The 20,545-nt window shown below is 43.5% G+C and overlaps 1 protein-coding gene across 2 annotated transcripts; it reads right to left on the reverse strand.

Moving 5' to 3' along the window:
* Positions 1-27: 27 nt before the first annotated feature.
* znf292b (zinc finger protein 292b) lies at positions 28-15,106 on the reverse strand. Of its 2 annotated transcripts, none has more exon segments than NM_001030212.1 (8): positions 28-7,382; positions 7,572-7,713; positions 7,862-7,998; positions 9,368-9,570; positions 9,647-9,782; positions 10,473-10,551; positions 10,631-10,785; positions 14,905-15,106. In NM_001030212.1, coding segments are annotated over 8 exon segments (7,860 nt in total). In that variant the 5' UTR covers positions 15,067-15,106; the 3' UTR covers positions 28-536.
* Positions 15,107-20,545: the final 5,439 nt, after the last annotated feature.

Consider the following 20,545-nt stretch of genomic DNA (forward strand, 5'->3'; position numbering starts at 1 on the left):
CATCCAATGACCAGACGCAACACGACGTAACAAAACGCAAGCTGTATTAAACTGGTTGCTATTGATTAACATACACACTGCTGGTGGCAGTAGTTGATCAAAGAGCCACACACAACATTATTGACAAATTTAAAATGTACAAGGTAAACAGGACCAAAACAGTTACGAATTATACACAGCACTACATAACATCAGAATCAAGATTCACTTCTGCAGGATAGAAAAAGAGTCCAATGGAATATTAAAAAGTACAGGTCTATCCAATACTCAAAACAAAACGAAATCAACTCCGAAGGCAACAGAAATGTGCTGAACAGCTTCATAAGGACATACATGCTTTAAGAGGTATTTCATCGACTACTGCGGCTATGAAGTGAGCTTAACATACACAGTTCTGTTAAAAAACATCACACTGGGGACCTTTAAGATAGTGTGTAGTGTTTCCCAGACAATCAATCAATCAACGCTCGATCTTTGTGTCCAATTAAAACTAATAAAAGTCAGCCATCATCCTGATGCTCAGAGGGATCTGCGCATTACTTCTCTTTCTGAAGGATCACTGTGGGTCGCATTTCCTGAAGCTGCTTGAGTAGGATCTCCAGGACATTGGTAAAAACCTTCTGCACCTCAAACTTGACGTTACTGAGCGAGGTCAGCTTCTGCGGGTTTTTAAACTCCACCAGCTTGAGTGCTTCTCTGGGACGCAGCTCCGCGTCCGCTCTTTTACAGACCACTGTGGCAGTCTTTAGTTGGAAAGTAGTCATTCTTTTGTGTGCATTCCCATTGAGCGGCACTGTTGCCTTTCTCTTCTGGGATGTCTTTGACTCCTGCAGAAACTGAAGGAAGGACACCTCGAAGCCCATGGGCTTGAAGGAGCTGAGCGGCGTGTTTTTACTGGAAGCTTCCTCCTGTATTAAAGTAGTACTGGAGGACGTGGAGTCAGAGTTCAGGTCCGCATAACTGACAGAGGAGCTCCCGGCAATTCCCTGCCGGGTCATCCTTTTAGGTCCAGTGGGCTTGCGCTCTTTCACGTTGCCCTTGCGCGGCCGTCCCCTCCGCCGCTTAACCACCACTGATATCTCTGAGCAGGTGTCTGTAGACGGCTTGCCATCGGACAGATCAGGGTCCTCTGTGCTTTCTTTCCCAGACGTGGGCTTCGAGAACTCAGATTCACTCTGTCCGGGCTCAGCAACTTCCTCGTTTTCAGTAGTCTCGATGGAGCTCTCCTCGGATTTATCGGTGTCGTCGCTTCTGGAAGCGATGCGCTTGTATTTGGACCGGGGGATCTTTTTACAGTAGATGAAGTTGCTTCTCTGTTCTTCCAAGTACTGTTTTGGGAGGCCATGCTGAAGATAATGCTTCATTATATTTCGCTCTGAACTCGTCACCGTTTCACAACCCTTTATCATACATGCGTACTGCAGCTGTAAGCGCTTGGTGCACATGGCGGAGGCTTCTTCCTGCGTTTTCAATATGGGTTTCCCGTATTTGGTCCAGTTGTTGGTGTTGGGCTTCTTCTTTTTAAGGATTGGCTTCTTAATAGACTTCTTGTTCATCGCTCGGTTTTCTTTCTCGACAACATGACTCTGGAACTTCCTGGGACGACCAAGTTTTACCCCAGTCTTGGTTCCACGTGGGCTCATGAGCAAGCGTTTGTACACTTCTTGGTGCTTCTTCATTGTGTGCCGCAGCAGATTTGATCGTGTACTGTACGCGCCTTCGCATCCTTCCATCGGACATCTGAACACCCCCGCCACAGCGTTAACCTTTGAGAGCTGGGTTTCTTTATGCTTTTTGTCAACGTGGCGGATGTACTTCCAGAAACCGGTGAAGGTCTCAGAGCATTCAGACTGATCACACTGAAATCTACCTAGGTTAATGCTGCACATCATGGCACCTGCTTTTTCAAGAGGTAACTTGTGGAGCTGAAGGTAGTGCTGGAGCATGTCTGGAACTGTCTGGAAAATGGAAGAACAGTCTTTGACTTGACACCTGAACTCATCCACCTCCTTGACATCCACATCCAGCTTGTCCTCACGCTCCTCAACTTGGTCCATGTCCTCGGCCTCCTCATCGTTCTGTTCGTCATGGCTGTTGATCTCAAACTTGGGCAAAGCAGACTGATGCACAGCTTTATAATGCAGGATCAGATTATGCTGGATTGTGAATGCCGCCACACAGCCTTGATGAACACACCGATAGGGTCTATAGGGGCTAAAAGCATCATCCGCCTCAGGTTTTTTCTCTTTTATTTTTTTGGGAGATTCTTTCGGCTTGGCCACTTTAGGCTTGCTAGGTTTGGGCTTCTTGTCCAAGGGCAAATTTACTTTGTGAAGCAGTGCTGAAGGATTTTGTGTAAATGGGGCTATGGGTAGAATCTCTTTAAGTGGAGACAATTGGGCTTGAGCAGGAACAGGGGTAGGAGTGGGAAACCACCCATTTGCATTCTGATCTATTCTCTGAGTCACTGAAGAATGGCTAGACATGATTACTGATGGCTGAACAGCCATCTGATTTACTGTTGGTGTTCCTGCAGCAAGACTTCTACTCTGAGGCACAAAAGCAGACTGTGGGACAAATGGTGGAGGGATGCAATGGGGTGTTTTGACAGTATCGTGTCTCATGGAGCCTGATGGACATGTAACATCCTTCGGCGGTTGACGTGCGTCCACAACTGGAGTGTTTTTAACTGTTCTGGGGACCTCCGGCACTGAGCAAGGGCTGCCTTTATCACTCTCCAGGAGCCGTTGACTGGACTGAGGCCTAATTTTCATCTTCTTTACTTCTTCCTGTGAATAGTTATGAATGGATATGTAATGGGCTTTGAGGTTGGAGTTGCGCGTGAAGGCCTTGGAACATTTTTGACACCTGAAAGGGGCAACATTAAACTGGTCTTTCATTTGCGCAAGCATATCCTCTGTGTAATTGTGCGTCTTGACAAGGTGTTTCATAAGAGCGTCTTTTGTCATAGCACTGTAAGTGCAACCTTTTACATCACACACAAATGGCTTCACGTAACTTGCCTTCACAGTAGGTAAAACCTTGGGCTTAGTAGGCTTAAGCTCTGGCTTAGTAGGCTGTACAGGTATCACAGCGGGAACATCTACAGTTCTGATAACTTCACTAATTTCTCTGTCTAGATCAAGCTTCTCCAGTGCTTTCTGGATTTCTAACACTTCATCGACACTGGTAATAGGCATATTGCTAGGCTGATCGTTGACAGCACCTTCCGGTAGCACAGATGACATGGTGTGATTTAAGCCATCGTTTGGGCTCATTTGTGAAACAGTCTCAACAAGGACGTCAGATGCGTTTACATTAGGTTGCTGCTCACTCTGAGGCGTATTCGTAACCAGGTTTGAGGTACGCTGTAGATCCCCACTGACAGGACTCGACACAGACATTTGTGAGGAGGAACTGTCAACACTTGATCCACGAGGCAGGCTGCCCTTTTTGTGAAACTCTCCAGCTAATATCTGCTCACGCAATCTTTCTTTGACACTCTTTTCAGACACCATATTTTGAGTGAAGTTTGCCATGGCTGCCAGAAGTCCATCATTTGATAAATCGCTTACATTAATGTTGGGTGTCTTCTCCTTGTTGTCTTTCATTCTGTTTAAAGTTTCATTTTGAAAAACTTGATCTGAGGAACTGCTATTCAGGCTGGATGTAGACCGGTCATCTGCTAGCAGCTGAGTAAGCAAAGGATCACTGACACTGTCGTTAAACAGCGTGCTGGACATCTCAGAATAACTTGGTTGAAGTTGATGTTTGACACTACCTGTGTGTTGTATGACACTGGTTTCAGACAGCCGACTGCTCTGAGCATATGAACCACAGGGGTTTGGCACCATCTGCTGTTCCTGTGCAGAGCCCACACACGGACTCGACTGGCTTTGCAATGTTCCTCCCATCTGTTTGTCAATGCTAGTGTAAGTGCCATTGGCTTGGGGGAAAGTGACGTTTGGGTACAGCTTCGGATCAAGGGGGCCCTTGATCTGTGGCAGGGTCACATGTGAGGATGGGGCGGGGTGAGGCGAGTTGAGAAGATCAAGAAATGAGCTGGGGAGGTCTGCTGTCAGGTCAGCTTCCTCAAATGGTTTGCAATAAGCGCGCTTAGACAAATGTCCACCCAGAGACTTGGGGCTATTGAATTCTCTGTAACACCTGCAGCAGATGAACTTGCCATCTTTAACAATGGCAGGCCATTTTGTTCTTCTGTTTCGCTTAACTTTTTTGTGCTCCCCATCACTCGACGCATTCCCAGTGTTATCCTGTGAACTTGGAGAACTGCCATTTGATGGGGGAGCATTGTTAGAAAGTGGAAAGCCTACAGTGGTTTCCCTCTCCAACTTCACCAAACACTGTGCGCTGGGTACTGGAGGAAAGGAATCCTCTGCTTGCGGCAGGTAAGCCGCTGAGGACTCTTTGGGAACTGAACTGTTCATAGTGTCTGCGTAAGAGGACAACACAGACATCTGAGCAGATCCCAGGTTTGTCTCGGCTGAAGACTGCGCAGTTACCACCGCATTAGGACCCATGACTTGAGTTGGATTGAGTTCGCCAACTGCATGCAGGTCATCATTTGAGGTGTTACTGAGTTTTTGATTGATGTCTGCTCGAGCTGGCACTGGGTAGCCATTACGCTTACTCTGCAGGGTGGTATAGCTTGTGCCTCTCTGCTGTGCATCATCATTGGAAGCTGGGTTCATGTGAGTAAAATGACTGCTAGAAAGAGTGTTCATGCTTTGCGTCATTGAATGACATCTCTGTTGCTGGAGTACTGAATTATTCCTGGGGTCCCACAAGTGGTCTGTTGCCATTTGAGGCTGATTATTACCATTGCCAAGCTGAGAGAGAACAATAGGATCTAATATATTGTCCATTTCATTGGAACGGATGTGCCCTGGGGAAGCGGCGATGTGAGAAGAGACGGAAGGATATTTGGGGTTTGCACAGTTAGATGGGTAGCACGTAGGCTGACTGAGGGATTTCTGTGTTTGAACAGCAGGGCGTCTTTGGGCCGGCTGGTCTCGAGGAGTCACAACAGAACTGTGGCCTCCATTTACAGATCGGTGTTTTGAGCGGCCTGCCACATTGTTCTTCTTGGCAAGTTTCCACTGCGTGTAAAAGTCGGGATGAACAGCCTTCATGTGCTTCGTAACACTTCTATACGAGCTATAGTCTCGAGTACAAGTTTCGTGAGGGCATTTGTGTCTCTCTTTCACTTGGACAATCGTTGTGTCTATCGGTTTCACACATTTGTTTTCCAAAACTTGTCCATCGTTTGGTACGGAAGCCATTTGCAAAGGAAGTGTCTGAGAAACGGGAGGAAGCATCTGACCCAGTGAGACGAGCGGTGTTGCGTTGTGTGCAGCCTGTGGTGGAGGCGTCCTTCTACTACTGTGCAGGCTCTGATATGATGCCTGAGATGGAGTTACGGGATTGGGATTGTACTGCCTAAATACTCCATTGTTATATAGTGGAGTAGTAGAAGCAGAGTCTGCCGACTGCAGCTGACCATTAGTTGCTGGGGCAGGCAGTAAGTCCTCTAATACACTCTGATATGAAGACGTAGATGGCATGGGATCTGAATTGCTCATCAATGCCTCCAAGAGAGACTCCTCTGGTCTATGTGGTTTTAACCGAGACGCGCGAGTCCCCTCAGTTGACTTGCCGGGGTGGTCATTGATCTGAGGGATGTGCTGGTGGGTGGGAAGTTGATCAGGTTTACTTGTCCCAGGTTGAACACAGTCAGCAGAAACTGCAAATTCGCTATTTAGCATGTTTTCAACAGAATGCTTGACTATGACCATGCCTGATTGGCGATCTTCTTCAGACTCTGCGCCTCTGTCATTTAAATCCATGACTGAGAGAGGGTCGGGCTGGGCTGAGTCCTGCTCTGTTTGATTGCATTGTTCTGGGTGAGGTTCTGCTGGTTCAATACTTTGACTCTCAGTGTTTTTGCTTTCCACTTTTGTGATGTGGCTCTCGGCATGGAGGTCCAACTCAGACTGTGAATGAAACACTTTACCACAGTCTGGTGCTTTGCAGGTAAATGTTTTGTAATGCTGTGCCTCATGGTCATACAGTTTATAGGCTTCGTGAAAAATCTTGCCGCATCCTGGAAACATGCACCTAGCCTTGAAGACAGTGTGTTCTTTCTTATGCACGATGAGCTCTGTGTTGGAGTTGAAGCTGGCTTTGCAGTTAAGCTGAATGCAAATGTAGGGTTTGATGCCGCAGTGCATCTGCAGGTGATCGTTCAGGTGGTCGACGCTGACAAACTGGCGACGGCAGTACTGGCACACTATTTTAGTGCTCTGCATTTCAAGGAAGCGCTTGGCTTCTTCATTGTCGCCATGATCTTTCACATGGGCAATGAGATTGCGGAAATATTTAAATCCCTTCCTGCAGTACTGCACTGGACAAGTATTCCCTTCACCTCCAAAGCCCTCGGAGTCATTGCTGCCCTTACTACTCAGCTTGTTGGCCTGCCCACCGCTGCTGCTTTTTGTCTTGGGCTTACGCACCTGATTTTCACTGCTCTTAGCTTTCAGGGAGGGTATGTCAGGAGTGGCTGTTTTGGGGCTGGCTAGCTGCTTACTAGTCTTCATTGCAGCGAGACGCTCTTTGCAAGACAGTTTCACATGCGATGCAACATGTGGTTCAAGAGTCTCTTTAGTTTCAAAGGTCTCCAAACAAATCGGGCAGAAGTAGCTTCCATCTTTGAAGTGAGTCACTGCATGACGCACTATTCGATGACCGAGAAACTCCTTGTCGCACAAAACACAGTACTGCATGTAGGCCTGCCAGTTTCTAAACCTAGCGGAAACGAAGCCCTTTTCTCGCAACTTCTTCATCTCTCTGTTCTTCTGCTTCTGATCTGCCATATCATTCAGTTCATTTGTTGTGTCTAAAAAACACTGAGACATATCCTTGAAGTCCTCGTTAAATTCCCCCAGGCCTTCAAGGTCTCCATCGTTCAGTTCATCAATGGAGGACACTATTGAGGCCTCCTCTCCCATAAGTCCTAAACAGTGGCGTTTTAAGGCCTTCCAGTTCCAGTACTCGGGGTCGAAAGGCCACTGGGTTTTGAGGACTAACAGGAGCTCACAGCGCAGCGAGTTTGATACCAGCAGATCTTCCACGTCCAGCTTCTGGTCTGGCTCATTGTAGAGAGTCTCCACTGCATAGTACGAGTCCACGGTGGGCTCCAGGAGAAACTCCGTCAGCTGGCAGGCCCTTTTCACCTCCAGGTCAGAGGGTAAGAGGCAAGAAATGGTTTTGCAGACAGTGGCTTTGGTGCTTCCTTCACATGAGTCCAATCGCAGGGCGCGGATGCAGATCTCAACACAGGTTGGAAGTCCAACTTTGCCCATCTGTTGACATGGAGGACAAAATTAATAACTATAAGAAGTATAGAGCTAGATTTTCCCAACATTCTTCATAATATCTTATTTTGTGTTCAACAGAAAAGGAAACTGATCAGTTTAGAAGCACTGGAGAAAATGCTGAGGAAATGTTCGTTTCGTTACCAACAGCTATAAGTGTGAACAGGCACAGCTCACCTCTGTTTGGATGAATTTAATGAAGAAGAGTAGGTGGAACACAGTTTTAGACAGGAACGACATCTGACGGCATCTGTCCAAAAAGCCTTGCTCTGAAGGCTCTAACCGCTTGAGCAGGTTCCCCCAGAACAGAGTCAACTCCCTGCCAGAGAACATACAACATCTCTGAGTGTCTAAATCTAAAACGACACATTAAATCAAGCAGACTTTATTATAACCGCAGAATTCTCATTTGTTAATGCAAAAGAAATCTTGAATGTTTTCCTAGCAGTGGCAATGTTTTAACCTACCAAGCACAGTAGGAATCCTCCTGCAGAATCTGACGTGTCAAAAAAGCAGAGCACAAAGTGAACGCAGCCTTCTCCTCACCGTCAGCCTCGAGGTTACAAATCATCTCTAAAGCATCACGGCAGTCCACTTTCGAGAGCTGGAAAGGAAGAGAAAGAAATCAGGGGTGTAAATGCTGTATTTTAAATCTGTCTACTGCTGTATGTATGAAAACAAGCAGCCATGATGTGACACTTGTTATGAATCTGCTGAACAGAGCCGCGGCAAATAGAAAACAAGTCATGCATTGCTTTTCTCTCTTGAATTGAGATTAGATTTGAACAGTAGATGGTGCTGTATGCTTTACAAACAGCCAGTGAGGTCACACAGAATGCATTTTCCCTCTCCACTGCTCTGCCTTTCTATTGGTTTTCAGACATAGGCTTTGCGTCTTTTGTGCCAGTTTTTATACACCGTGTAAAGTTGAAAGTTCCTGAACTTTCACACACAGAGCAGCTCATCACTGTCAGGTCCAAAAGCAGAGGACCAATCAGAAGATCTTAAAGGCGGGGCAACCATTGCAAGCATCTGTTTATAGTATAGTAGAAAGCCAGCATGACAAACGCTTTTACCATTATATCATCGTTGTAGCTGATTTATTTGATGCATCTTCATGTGCTTATCATAACATACTGTTTTATATTTCTAATGGGTTTGTTATTGTCATTACATCACCTTCATGATGTTCCATCACGTGGACCTCAAGCTATGCTTTTTTAAAACACATTCCTGAGCGCCGCGTTAAGATGCATTGGGTGAGAATGAGCCCACTCTCTGCTTGCATTCAATGGGTCTATATCAGGGGTGCCCAAACTCGGTCCTGCAGGGCCGGTGTCCTGGAGAGTTCAGCTCCAACCTTAATCAAACACACCTGAAGCAGCTGATCAAGCTCTTCCTTTGTATTCTAGAAACATCCTGGCAGGTGTGTTGAAGCAAGTTGGAGCTAAACTCTGAAGGACACCGGCCCTCCAGGACCGAGTTTGGGCACCCCTGGTGTATATGCACAGCTAGTGCAGGGTTCATACACATTTTCACTACTAAAACTCCATGACTTTTCCAAGACTTTCAATTTCACGCGCTTCCTTTAAAAGCATGGATGTTGTAATGTAATTAAAATACAATCAGTTAAACAGACTTCAGCATTCATTTAGTTGTTCAAGTGTTAAAAATAGACGAAAGACGGTTTACATGCAGGCGCCATCATTAGCTGCAGGCGAGAACAGAAACCCCATTGAAAATACTGGAGCTTCCACAGACCATAGTGATGTTTAACTGATTGAAATCTCGATTGCTGACTGCATATTTTTGATATGTGGAGTCCTAATATGTGAGGATTGTCGTCATTAAGTCGATGACATGATTACGTTGTAGTTTAAGAACCGGTGAACAGTTTTGTGAAATCCGAAAAGATCTGATTAGTGAAAAGATCTGATCTTCCCCTCACTAATTCTTCATGAACAGTCTCTTACCTCTTCCATTATGACGTCCTGTGGAGCAACCGTGCACAAACACACCAGGTGCATCTGCTTGAAGTGTCCCTTCTCCTCAAACTCGGAGAGGTCCGCACAGGCCTTGGCCAGCGCCGCAGCCTGATCCGCTCGGCCCTCCTTCATCAGCTGCTTCAGCCGCATGCGCAGCAGCGTCGGCCCCTCCGCCGTCAGGAACTCGTGCACTACACAGAAAACAGCACACAGGTCAGCCGGCCAACTCAGACTAACATGACTGTGAAATGAGGATGAGGACAGCACCTTCCTCCCCGGCCGGCGTCTCACTGGACAGGATCGCCTGCAGGGTCGGGTTACTCCAGACGCCCTGCTCTCTGGCGATGGTGGAGAGGATGGTCAGATGGCTGATTCCCTTCTCCTGAACCAGAGGATGAGCGATCTGCACGCGCACGCGCACACACACACACACACACACACACACGCACACACACACACACACACACACACAATAAGATGCACAGTTCTGGAACCCACACTGCAAGCGGCAGACCGGTCAATGCTATAAGGGGCTATTTAATTATTAACTAAGACTTTTACAGTTTTATATTGTATATGTTTGTGTTTAGTTCTATACCATCACAGGTATCTTGCATTAATCTGCAGATTTATTTATTTATTTAATAAAATTCTGCACTGAAAAAAAAAAAACTCCAGAAGATTCTGACTGTAATCCATATTTCCAACACTAATTCACTCAAATCTCCACCAGTTTCCCTTTCCTTGCACTTAATATGCTTTCTTTGGATATGCTGCACAATTGGTTTGGTCCAGATGCCAGGATGTTGATCAGGGTAAATAAATTAAAGTAATTAATCACTATTTACATAATTAAAACAGTATTTAAACTTAAACTTTTCTAATTGTTTTGTCTGACAAGTAGTTTAATTACTTGACTAAATGAATTTGGATAGATGTAAATGCATAGATGAATGAACTAAAATGCTTTAAATCTTGCTTTAAAAAAAAAAAAAAACGCACGACTGGTTGATCATCGTTCATCATTTCAGTATTAGCATGCATTAGTTTCCTATACTAAACAACAACAATAGCAACAGCCTGCTAAATGTACCTGAACGGATGTCCTAAACCTGTCCCACAACGCATCTGGGATATTCCACGGCAGAGAAAGCAGCAGCTCTGCACAACTCCTGCAGAAGAAAGACCCACAGTTAATGAACAACCTAAATGAAGCTTCAGAGAGAAGAGAAGAGATGAAGATGAGCTCACAGCGAGAGTCTCTCCAGCAGCAGCGGCACCTCCTCACACTGCGCCGACAGCAGCGGACAGGCCTGAGCGAAGCTGAGCAGCGCTGTGATGTACACCTCCAGCACCGGCAGGGGCTCATCCTCAATCCTCCACAGGCTGGCGTACTCCAGCAGCGTCTGAAACCAAAGAGCACTCACGTAAACACCACTGAAACAAGCAGAGCGCCAACTTCAGGTGTACTCACATTAGGCACGGCTGCCTTGAACCGTGCCCGGGTGCGACTGTCCCCCCTCCCCGAATGGCCTGCACTCACACTGCACTCACCTCATCACTGACGCTCTGCTCAGTTTAACAGGGAAGCGCTCTCGCTCAGCACAGTGGACATTGCTTTAGTTCTATTGTTAAGTTGTTTAGTCACAGACAAATGTTTTGCTGAACAGATCCAGCACTTCTGATGCAGATAAATGCTCATGAAAGAGTTGTGTGAATTATTGCACCTCAGAGAACGAAACACAATCAATGCGGTGGCTTTGGGAAGAGTGAGACGGGAGCGCAGACAGATGCTCAAGACTGTTCTGGAGGGAATAATAATAGAAGAAGAAGAATACTGAAGCACTGATGATGGAGGCCCGAAACCCTCAAACACCAAATTATATATATATATATATACACATACACAGTTGAGGTCAGAATTATTCACCCCCTTCAAAAATTTTTTTTAATATTTTCCAAATGATGTTGAACAGATTGAGGAAATTTTCACAGTATGTCTGATAATATTTTTTCTTCTGGAGAAAGTCTTATTTGCTTTATTTCGGCAAGAATAAAAGTAGTTATTAATTTTTAAACACCATTTTAGCGACAAAATTATTAGCCTCTTTAAGCTATATTTTTTCTCGATAGTTTACAGAACAAACCACTGTTATACAATAACCTGCCTAATTACCCTAATTAACCCAGTTGAGCCTTTAAATGTCACTTTAAGCTGTATAGAAGAATATCTAGTAAAATATTATTTACTGTCATGACGGTAAAGATAAAATAAATCATTTATTAGGAATGAGTTTTTAAAACTATTGTTTAGAAATATGCTGAAAAAGTTTTCTCCCTGTTAAACAGAAATTGAGGAAAAATAAATAAGCGCTCTAATAATTCAGGGGGACAAATAATTCTGACTTCAACTGTGTATATATATATATATATATATATATAGAAATCAACTAATATGAAAATTATTCAGATGTTTAAACATATTTAAGAATAAAATACAGACACACAGACATTATCAAGACATGTCAGGGTAAAGACGTTATTACTAACAGAAAATAAAAATAACCGTTTTTTCCGTCATTTGTGCTGTTTTAAACTCTTAAGGTTGATTTATACTTCTGCCTCAAGTGCACGTGTATGCTACGGCGCAGCCTACACGACGCATAGCCCTACGCTATGGCCGTCGCTGACGTGCACCTCTCAAAAAATTTAACTACACGTCGCACTAATGCATAGCGCAAGCTCTGTGATTGGTTGGCTTGGTAGCCCTGACGAATCAGGGCGGAACCGAGATCTGCGCGAGCCCGATGGAGCGATTGTTTACAAGTGTGGAGTCGCGTGAAGGAGCTCCGGATGGAAAGTTTTGTTTTGTGTTTACCTCATAGTTAAAGTTGTTGCACGTCCGCCGGTTCCTGCCTCAAAATGAGCAAGTTTGAGCCACTTGTACTTCCAGAAAGTGTTCAGGAAAAGCAAAACAGCAGTGAAGAATCTCGACACAGAGACACATTTACACCTCACTGCCAACTAGTGTTTCAGAAGTGTTAATGCAGACCGTCAGAGACAGCAGCAGAAGTATAAATGCACAGCTACGGGCGTTACATGCGCCGTGAGTTACGCCGGTCACTTGACGCAGAAGTATAAACCAGGCTTAAATGTTTGCATCTAGATCATTCTTTTTTATTTTAATAGCTCAGAAAATTATCTATAACCTGTTTTTTTTTTTAGTATAGTATCATTACATAAGTACATTTTTAAACTGCTGATGAAACAACATTTCACTAGTTATATCGTGAGACACTCTACACTACTGCATATGTCCCAGTATCATGCAGTCCTACTCAACACTGACAAACCAGAACAGGAGGCGTTTACGATGGCTTCAAACGTCACAAGTGTACAGGGTAGGCCTGGGCCGGTGTAATATTCTGACGATATGATGACCTTCGATAAACATATCAGTTTTATGAACCGTCTGTTGTACTCTGTGTAAATAATTTGTTTAAAAATTTTTAAAAATTAATCAAATAATAACAGTAATGCACACACAAACCTAGACTTCTCCAAATCACAGTTACCCTCGAAACTGGTTATCATCCCATGCCTAGTGCAGGCCATGTGCGTTTGTGGGATTATGGATGATCTTGTTAGTTTAAATGAAGCATCGGCATCTCATATTGCCGTTTCCAGTGGCCAGATCCATCACTTGATGAAGCATTTCCACTTTAAAATCTCCCAGAAGAGGCAGGCGTAATCAATCCATCACATGTGGGACTCACTCGACTATCGTGACCCTTTAAGACTCATCTCATGTGTTCTGACTGCGGCCATCAAATATAACAGCTATAATCCAGACTCCACACTGCAGATCCTGCGACGAGACTACTGTGGATGATCACAGCGAGATAATAGCATGTATTGTGCAGCCCTAACAAGCATCTAAAGGGCCCAAGACATTCAAATCAAGAGTTTTAGATGTTCATATATCAGTATTGTTAGTGTTTAGGATATCTATAAGCTAGTGTGCCCCAAAACAGAGACAACATTCACATGTAGACGATATACCCCTGATGAACATGTAGAGCTTGCAGTTTGTCTCTTCCACCTAAACGAATCGCTGATTTCTTTGCTGTCGCCGTATAGTTCGGTTTCTCATCAAATCTTCTGACCAATCAAATGCTCTCTAGTGTCTGACATGCCCCGCCCCCTTCTCATTTGATGTGCTTGAGCTCAACCAATAGCAGAGCGGTGATAAAAACAAAATGCTATTGGCCATTTTTTTAAAAAGGGGAGGAGCTACTCTGCGAATCGTTTCAGTTGAGATTACGACAAACATCCAATAATAATGCACATTTCAGAGCACCTTACAGCACATTAACGACAGAATTTTCATTTTTATTTAAACTATTCGTTTAATCTGTAATCCTGACACCACGTGACTGTGGAAGTGTTGCTGTGTTATGATCTGCTACTCACTAGATACAATAACAGTGATGAAATGCAGTGAGAGACGAGCGATGTGCAGAGATGATGCGGTGTGTTATAATAATAATCATCATAATCAGCCAATCCCTGCACATCTTCACAGATGATGATGATGATGATGAGATTATGCTGATCTGTGCAGATAGTTATAGATCATGATGGAGGAGGAGGAGTGCAGGAATACTGTATGATCTGTCTGTTCAGTCAGTGAGTGATGCAGATGCTCAGCTGTGAGGGAAGCTTTACAAGTGTGTGTGTGTGTGTGTGTGTGTGTTTAATGTATAGGCTTGGCATTGAAATGTGTGTCGAACAGACCTTAGTCCTGAAATACACATCTCTAATATACGTGTGTGTGTGTGTGTGTGTGTGTGTGTGTGATGGTGGTGTTCAGCTGTGTATGCGTTTATGTATGCGTGTGTGTATGTATGTACACTTTGATGTCGGTGGTCAGCTGTGTGTGTGTGTGTATTTCTATATTTATTTGGGTGTGTGTGCGCACAACATTGGTGATCAGCATGGTAATCAGCTTTTGTGTGTTTACATGTGTGTATGTTATGATCAACTGCATGGTTGTGTATTTATATATACATATATAGGTGAGATGTTGGTCATCTCTGTGTGTGTGTGTGTGAGTAATGGTCAACTGTATGTGCGATTATAGATGAGTGTGTGTATAACGGTGGTGATCAGCTGTGTGTGTGTTTACATATATGTGTGTGTTATGGTCAGCTGCATCGGTGTGTATTTATATGTGTGCGATGGTGGTCAGCTGTGTGTGTGTGTGTGTGTGTGTGTGTGTGTGTGTGTGCGCGCGCCCTGCTCTCCTGCAGCTGTGCGTGCGCTGCGTGCTTGTTTACAATGCTGCACACCGGACCTGAAAGAGACACCGAGCGCCCGCACAGTAGCGGCGGGCAGCGGGGACTCGGTGTGCGGTGGATTGTGAGCTGATCGGCGGGTTTACCGGAGGCTGCGTGTGTTTGTGTGTTCTTGTGTGTGTTTATGTGTGGTGTCGGCAGGCAGCGGCGCGGCGGATCTGCGCTCACCTGACAGAACTGATAGCAGTATTGCGACGCGGACTCCTCCGCGGGCTCCGCGCGGTCCTCCAGGGCACCCCTGATCTCCTGCAGCCGCGTCGCGAGCGCCTGCAACGCGCTGGAAGTGTCGCTCCGCGCGCTGCGCTCCAGCTCGGCCTCCTCGTCCGCCATCTTCACTTACAATTCCGCCGCGTACGCACAGCCTGTCACGTGACGCCTAATCACTGTGCGTGCTGACGTACAGACGAAGTCACGTGAGCGAGACGTCACTGAGGCTCTGCGCTCGAGTGTTGATCTTGTAAGTGATGCTGTGTGCATAACCCCACTCCTCCTCTCAGACTGAACAACTGGAACGGATCACCGCTAAAGCAGAGATATCACTCTATATATTGATGATTTATTTGATTCATCTTAAAGATTGTTTTAATTCATTCATTTTCCAGGGGTCGCCTCAACGGAATGAACCATCAACTATTCCAGCATATGTTTTACACAGCGGATACCCTTCCAGCTGCAACCCAGTACTGGGAAACTATAATCATAATTATAGTGATAATAATAAAAGTTAATAATAAATAGTCAAGGTGATGCGGTAGTGCTGTCGCTTCACAGCAAGAAGGTCGCTGGTTTGAGTCTCGGCTGGGTCAGTTGGTGTTTCTGTGTGGAGTTTGCATGTTCTCCCCGTGTTGGTGTGGGTTTCCTCCGGGTGCTCCGGTTTCCCCCACAGTCCAAACACATGCGCTATAGGGGAACTGGGTAGGCTGAATTGACCGTAGTGTATGAGTGTGAATGGATGCTTTCCAGTGATGGGTTGCAGCTAGAAGGGCATCCGCTGCATGAATCATATGCTGAATATATTGGCGGTTCATTCCACTGTGGTGACCTCTGATTAATAAAGGGATTAAGCCGAAAAGAAAATGAATGAAAGAATGAATGACACAATTAGTGTTTAATTTGTCGCTGGTGAGCCACATATTTCCACAAAAGTGGATCATTTCAGTGTCAGTGTAAGTTGTTGAGTAGTACCATTGTTCCAGATCACTATACTGTCCATTTAATACCTCATTTCAGACGACTTAGAGACAAACTCCGCGATTCACTCCTCTGACCAGCAGAGGGCGCCCTCACCTGAATATGGACGGGCTTCTCACTCGCTCTGCACTACATTTCCCATCAACCCCATACCTGCGCTGATTACCGCTCCAGCTGAGATCTATCTACAGGAGGCAGACTGTTTTACTCACGCTCCTTCTTTTGTCACCCTGCCTTCCTACCGTCTGTGATGGTTGTGATGGCGCCTTTTGCACTGTGCTATGTGGATTTCAGTAGTGATGGTGAAATGAAGCTTTCCCTTCAGCAGGGTCGTGAAGAGGTTCATCACTCGCCGCACAGCGCACAATACCGACATCTTGTGGTGAAAAGCGGAACGGAGGAGTCAATGCAGTGAGCAGAATTATCTTTATCTTTTCTGCTTTATAAAAAATAATAAATTAATAATAACTCATGTGTGGATGATGAATTTATGAAAGTATAATGGAGCTTCTACAGAGACAGGTGAAGATGGAAGCAGCTTCTGAATCTGCTTTGATCAATACATGAAGCCTTATTCATGTAAACCTCAGCCTTAAGCCCTGGGGCCTGTTCCATAAACCAAGCTTAGAGAATAAGCCAGGCTTATGTTGGTAAGTCGGGTTTATTAATGGCAGATTCGGTTTTATAAATCAAATTTATGATAGTTCAAACTCAGTTACTCTGGCAACTCATGCTGGGACACCAGCCTGGTCCAGGGCAGGATAACTCTCCGGCTAAGTCAAGTTCAGCTTAATCAAAGTAATGTGAACATTCACCTGCTGTAATTTGATACCATTTTATTTCACGTAACCTCTTAATAACGTTAAAACTTTAGTCACTTATATATATATATATACACACACACACCAAACATCTTTAAGAGTAGAAGAATACATTTAAATTAAAATAAGAGCAAACAAAACAAGCTACAACATTTCAACTCGCTTTTAAAATGTTTATGCCTGTTTATTCATTCATTCATTTTCTTTTTGGCTTAGTCCTTTTAATAATCTGGGGTTGCCACAGCAGAATGAACCGCCAACTTATCCATCATTTGTTTTACGCCCCTACTTTCATGATAATCCATACAAAGATTCAACACAGGCCTACATCAGATAGTCATTTAAAATCGATTGAATATTTTTACATTGCAAGGTAAACTAAATGCTTTATATATTTACATGTAGAAATGTTCATAATAATTAATATTAATGATACACTAAACATTACTCATAAACACTTCATAAAAACAGATTCACTCTTCTCCAGCAGGTGGCGCCAGTAGTACTGCAGGATTAACAGCTCGATTTCATAAACTACACCGCATCCCAATATCCGCAGATTAAATTCAGGCAAACTTGAGCATAATCAAAAACTATATTAAAAACAAAAGACTTTTAAATAAATTTTAAGGGGCTAGCTTAAATTTCTCGATATTGATACATCAATATTTAATACTTTTTAAGACCCTGTTGACACCCGGATCAAAACATAGTCACATAAATATGTAAACACTCATTTAATTGTAATAAGCAGATTTTGTAAAAGACTTTGTAATTTTGGACTTTTGTAATTTTTATTTTGTAAAAGGATTACTTTGGTTCAAACCTCATCATCACTTTTGAAAATTGTTTAGATTAAGATAAGATCATGTTCTAAACTCAACTAAATAGTGTACATACAAAATTATTATTAATGATGACTAAAGCATTCATATATCCTTAATAACTCACTCTTTCAGCAGGTGCGCCAATCGCAGCAAAACTTTTATATATACAGCTGAAGTCAGAATTATTCACCCCCTTTGATTTATATTATTTTTTTATTTAAAAAATATTTTTATATATTAATGTATAATATAATATATATAATTATATATATTATGTATTTTTTTATATTAATGTTAAGCACCTTGGGTCTGAGAGTAACGCAATTTCGATTCTCTATATGTCTTGTACATGTGGTTGAATTGACAATAAAGCTGACTTTGACTTTGACTATTTCTAACAGATTCAGGAAATGTTCACAGTATGTCTAATAATATTTATTCTTCTGGAGAAAGTCTGATTTGTTTTATTTGGGCTAGAGTAAAAGCAGTTTTTAATTTTTTAAACAGCCTTTTAAGGTCAATATTAGCTCTTTTAGCTATATTTGTTTTCGATATTCTACAGAACAAACCATCCTTATACAAAACTTGCCTAATTACCCTAACCTGGGCAATTGGCAAAGAGAAAATAAATCAGTAATTAGAAATGAGTTATTAAAACAATTAGGATCAGAAATGTGTTGGAGAAATCTCTCTGTTAAACAGAAATATGAGGGGCGAATAATTAATAATAAAAGTGTCACCTTAAGGGAAAAGCTGTGGGTTTGCCACCATGAGTTCATTTCTGTATAAAAACCTGCAAAAATGGGCTGAAGTTGCAGAATAATAGTGCAGGTAAACACATGAACATTTACTAAAGATAGACTTGGAAGTGCCGGATTCTAAACCCAAAACTGATATCTGAACCAAACTGTGTGTTTGTCGGCAGAATGAGGGATGGGAAGGCTCGTGGGCTGCTACAGAAGTCCTCCCTGTTTCTGCAGTACAGTAGACACAATGTGTGTGCCATACACACTCATGATCTGCTGACCTTTCACCTCCAACACTTTGAACTCTGGGATGAATAGACTCATTGACAGACAGGCGAAGGCGTTCCTCTGTCCTTCCTCAATACTGTCTGTTCTTTATTCCATTACTGAGACACAAATAAACGGCTTACTGTTGTGTGTTATGGGCTCTTCGCTCCTCCACATCTGCTGTTAATTAGCACAGACTGTGTGGAAATCCCTGCTCCAGCTCCAAATGGAGAAAAAACATGCCGAGTGAGCAGAACACACAGTGAACGCTCCATTCCTGCAGATTAACAACAAATCCACGTCAAATAAAACGTAAAATGCTTTATTCACATATGAAAACATCAAGCAACACGGGTTACACATGCATACATTCATCTTTAATAATAGTTTTAGAGGGTTTTCAGCTTTATTTGGACAGTACAGTAGATAGCAGACAGGAAAGTAATGGGAGCAGAGAGAGTGGACGGGTCAGCAAAGGACCTCGAGCTGGGAATCAAACTCGGGTCATCATGAGCACCATGATGCTGTATGTCGGCGCACTTATCCACTAGGCTACTGGCGCAGACACACATGGATGCCTCATATACATGAACTAATACATTCACAAAGCTTTACCTTGAAAAACAAACACTTTCATGCATCTGCGCTGCGCATGCACAAACTTTGCGTACACCAGGTTTCATGATCACGTTTGGATTCACTAACGATGAAATGAGCGTGAGAATGTGTGTCGGTCCATGCCAACGTAATGTCTAGCGTATGTTCGTGTGTTTCTTGTGTGTGTGTGTGTGTTTGTTTTATTTCCACTGGCGACCCCTAGAGGCAGTTGTGTTAAATTGCACACTACACAGTATGGCACCAACACGTGTGAAGAACATTGCTGCTCATTAATAATTAATCAAATGAGTTATTTGACACAATATTTTTTTGTTTTGTTTTACCAATTATGTGATTTAGAACATATAAAAGCATTTGCAGATGTACACAACGCTTAGTCTATGGCAATGGCAGTGTTGGCCATATTAGATCACATTGTCAATGGGGGAATCCGAAATCTCCAAGGTGTTAGGGTGAGTGATGTGTTTAAAGATATTATTATTATTATTATAACTTCTATTAAAAGTTTATTTTATTTAATTTTATTGAGAGTGATTATTTATCTGCATATCAGGAGAGTGTGGTTATCCATTAAAGACGTGGCTGTTTACCCCCTTAACACTGAACAAGCGTGCAGATACAGTGATGGCCATTCTCCACTCGGTCAGCTGTAGAGCGGGCGATTGGGCAGCTGAAATGCTGGTGGTGCTGCCTTGATAAGAGCGGAGGAGTGCTGCTATACCGCCCTGACAGTGTTCCTCTAACACATCTGTGTGTCCCACAGACACGGGCACTACTGCAGACAGTAAAGTGAGGCAGCTCTCTCTTCAAAAGCTCCCCTGTTCCTCCACCTGCTCGCTCCACACTGAGACGGTGCGCCGCTGTTCTCCTCTTCACCTGCTCCTTTACATCAGACCATCTCTTTTTTTAATTCACTCACGGTGTGATGTTCATGCCCCATAATAATTGACCTACTCTTTAGAAGTGTTCTGCCTTTTCACAGTGGATGTATTTAACTTGGCTAAACGCTTCCCCATCTTACCCTGCTCATTTGCGTCGCATCCAGCTGCAGATTCATCAATTCATTTCCTGCTTATTCAGGTGGATGTGTGACTGATCTATTTACAGACAGGAACACAACCAGACTCAACACGATGTTGTTAACCCTGTAACCTATTGTCTAGATCAGTGGTTCTCAAACTGTGGTACGTGTATCACTAGTGGTACGGTACGCGCAGGAATCACTGAATAATTAAAGTAAAATAATAAACACACTTTTAACGCATACGATAACACAGATGTGATCTTTTAATAGGCTAATCCTTATATTTTATTTTCATTTTTTTAATGTTTGTTATGT

The sequence above is a fragment of the Danio rerio genome, chromosome 20 (assembly GCF_049306965.1).
Source record: "Danio rerio strain Tuebingen ecotype United States chromosome 20, GRCz12tu, whole genome shotgun sequence".
In the NCBI taxonomy this organism is placed as follows: domain Eukaryota; kingdom Metazoa; phylum Chordata; class Actinopteri; order Cypriniformes; family Danionidae; genus Danio; species Danio rerio.

Excerpts from the sequence above, each read along its gene's own strand:
- znf292b (XM_073932922.1), bottom strand. The coding sequence starts at position 15,066 with ATGGCGGACGAGGAGGCCGAGCTGGAGCGCAGCGCGCGGAGCGACACT. Across the intron at positions 9,762-10,472 it reads GGTTTAGGACATCCGTTCAG|GAGAAGGGAATCAGCCATCT; the intron begins GTACATTTAGCA and ends CCTCTGGTTCAG. Across the intron at positions 7,383-7,571 it reads TTAAATTCATCCAAACAGAG|ATGGGCAAAGTTGGACTTCC; the intron begins GTGAGCTGTGCC and ends CCATGTCAACAG.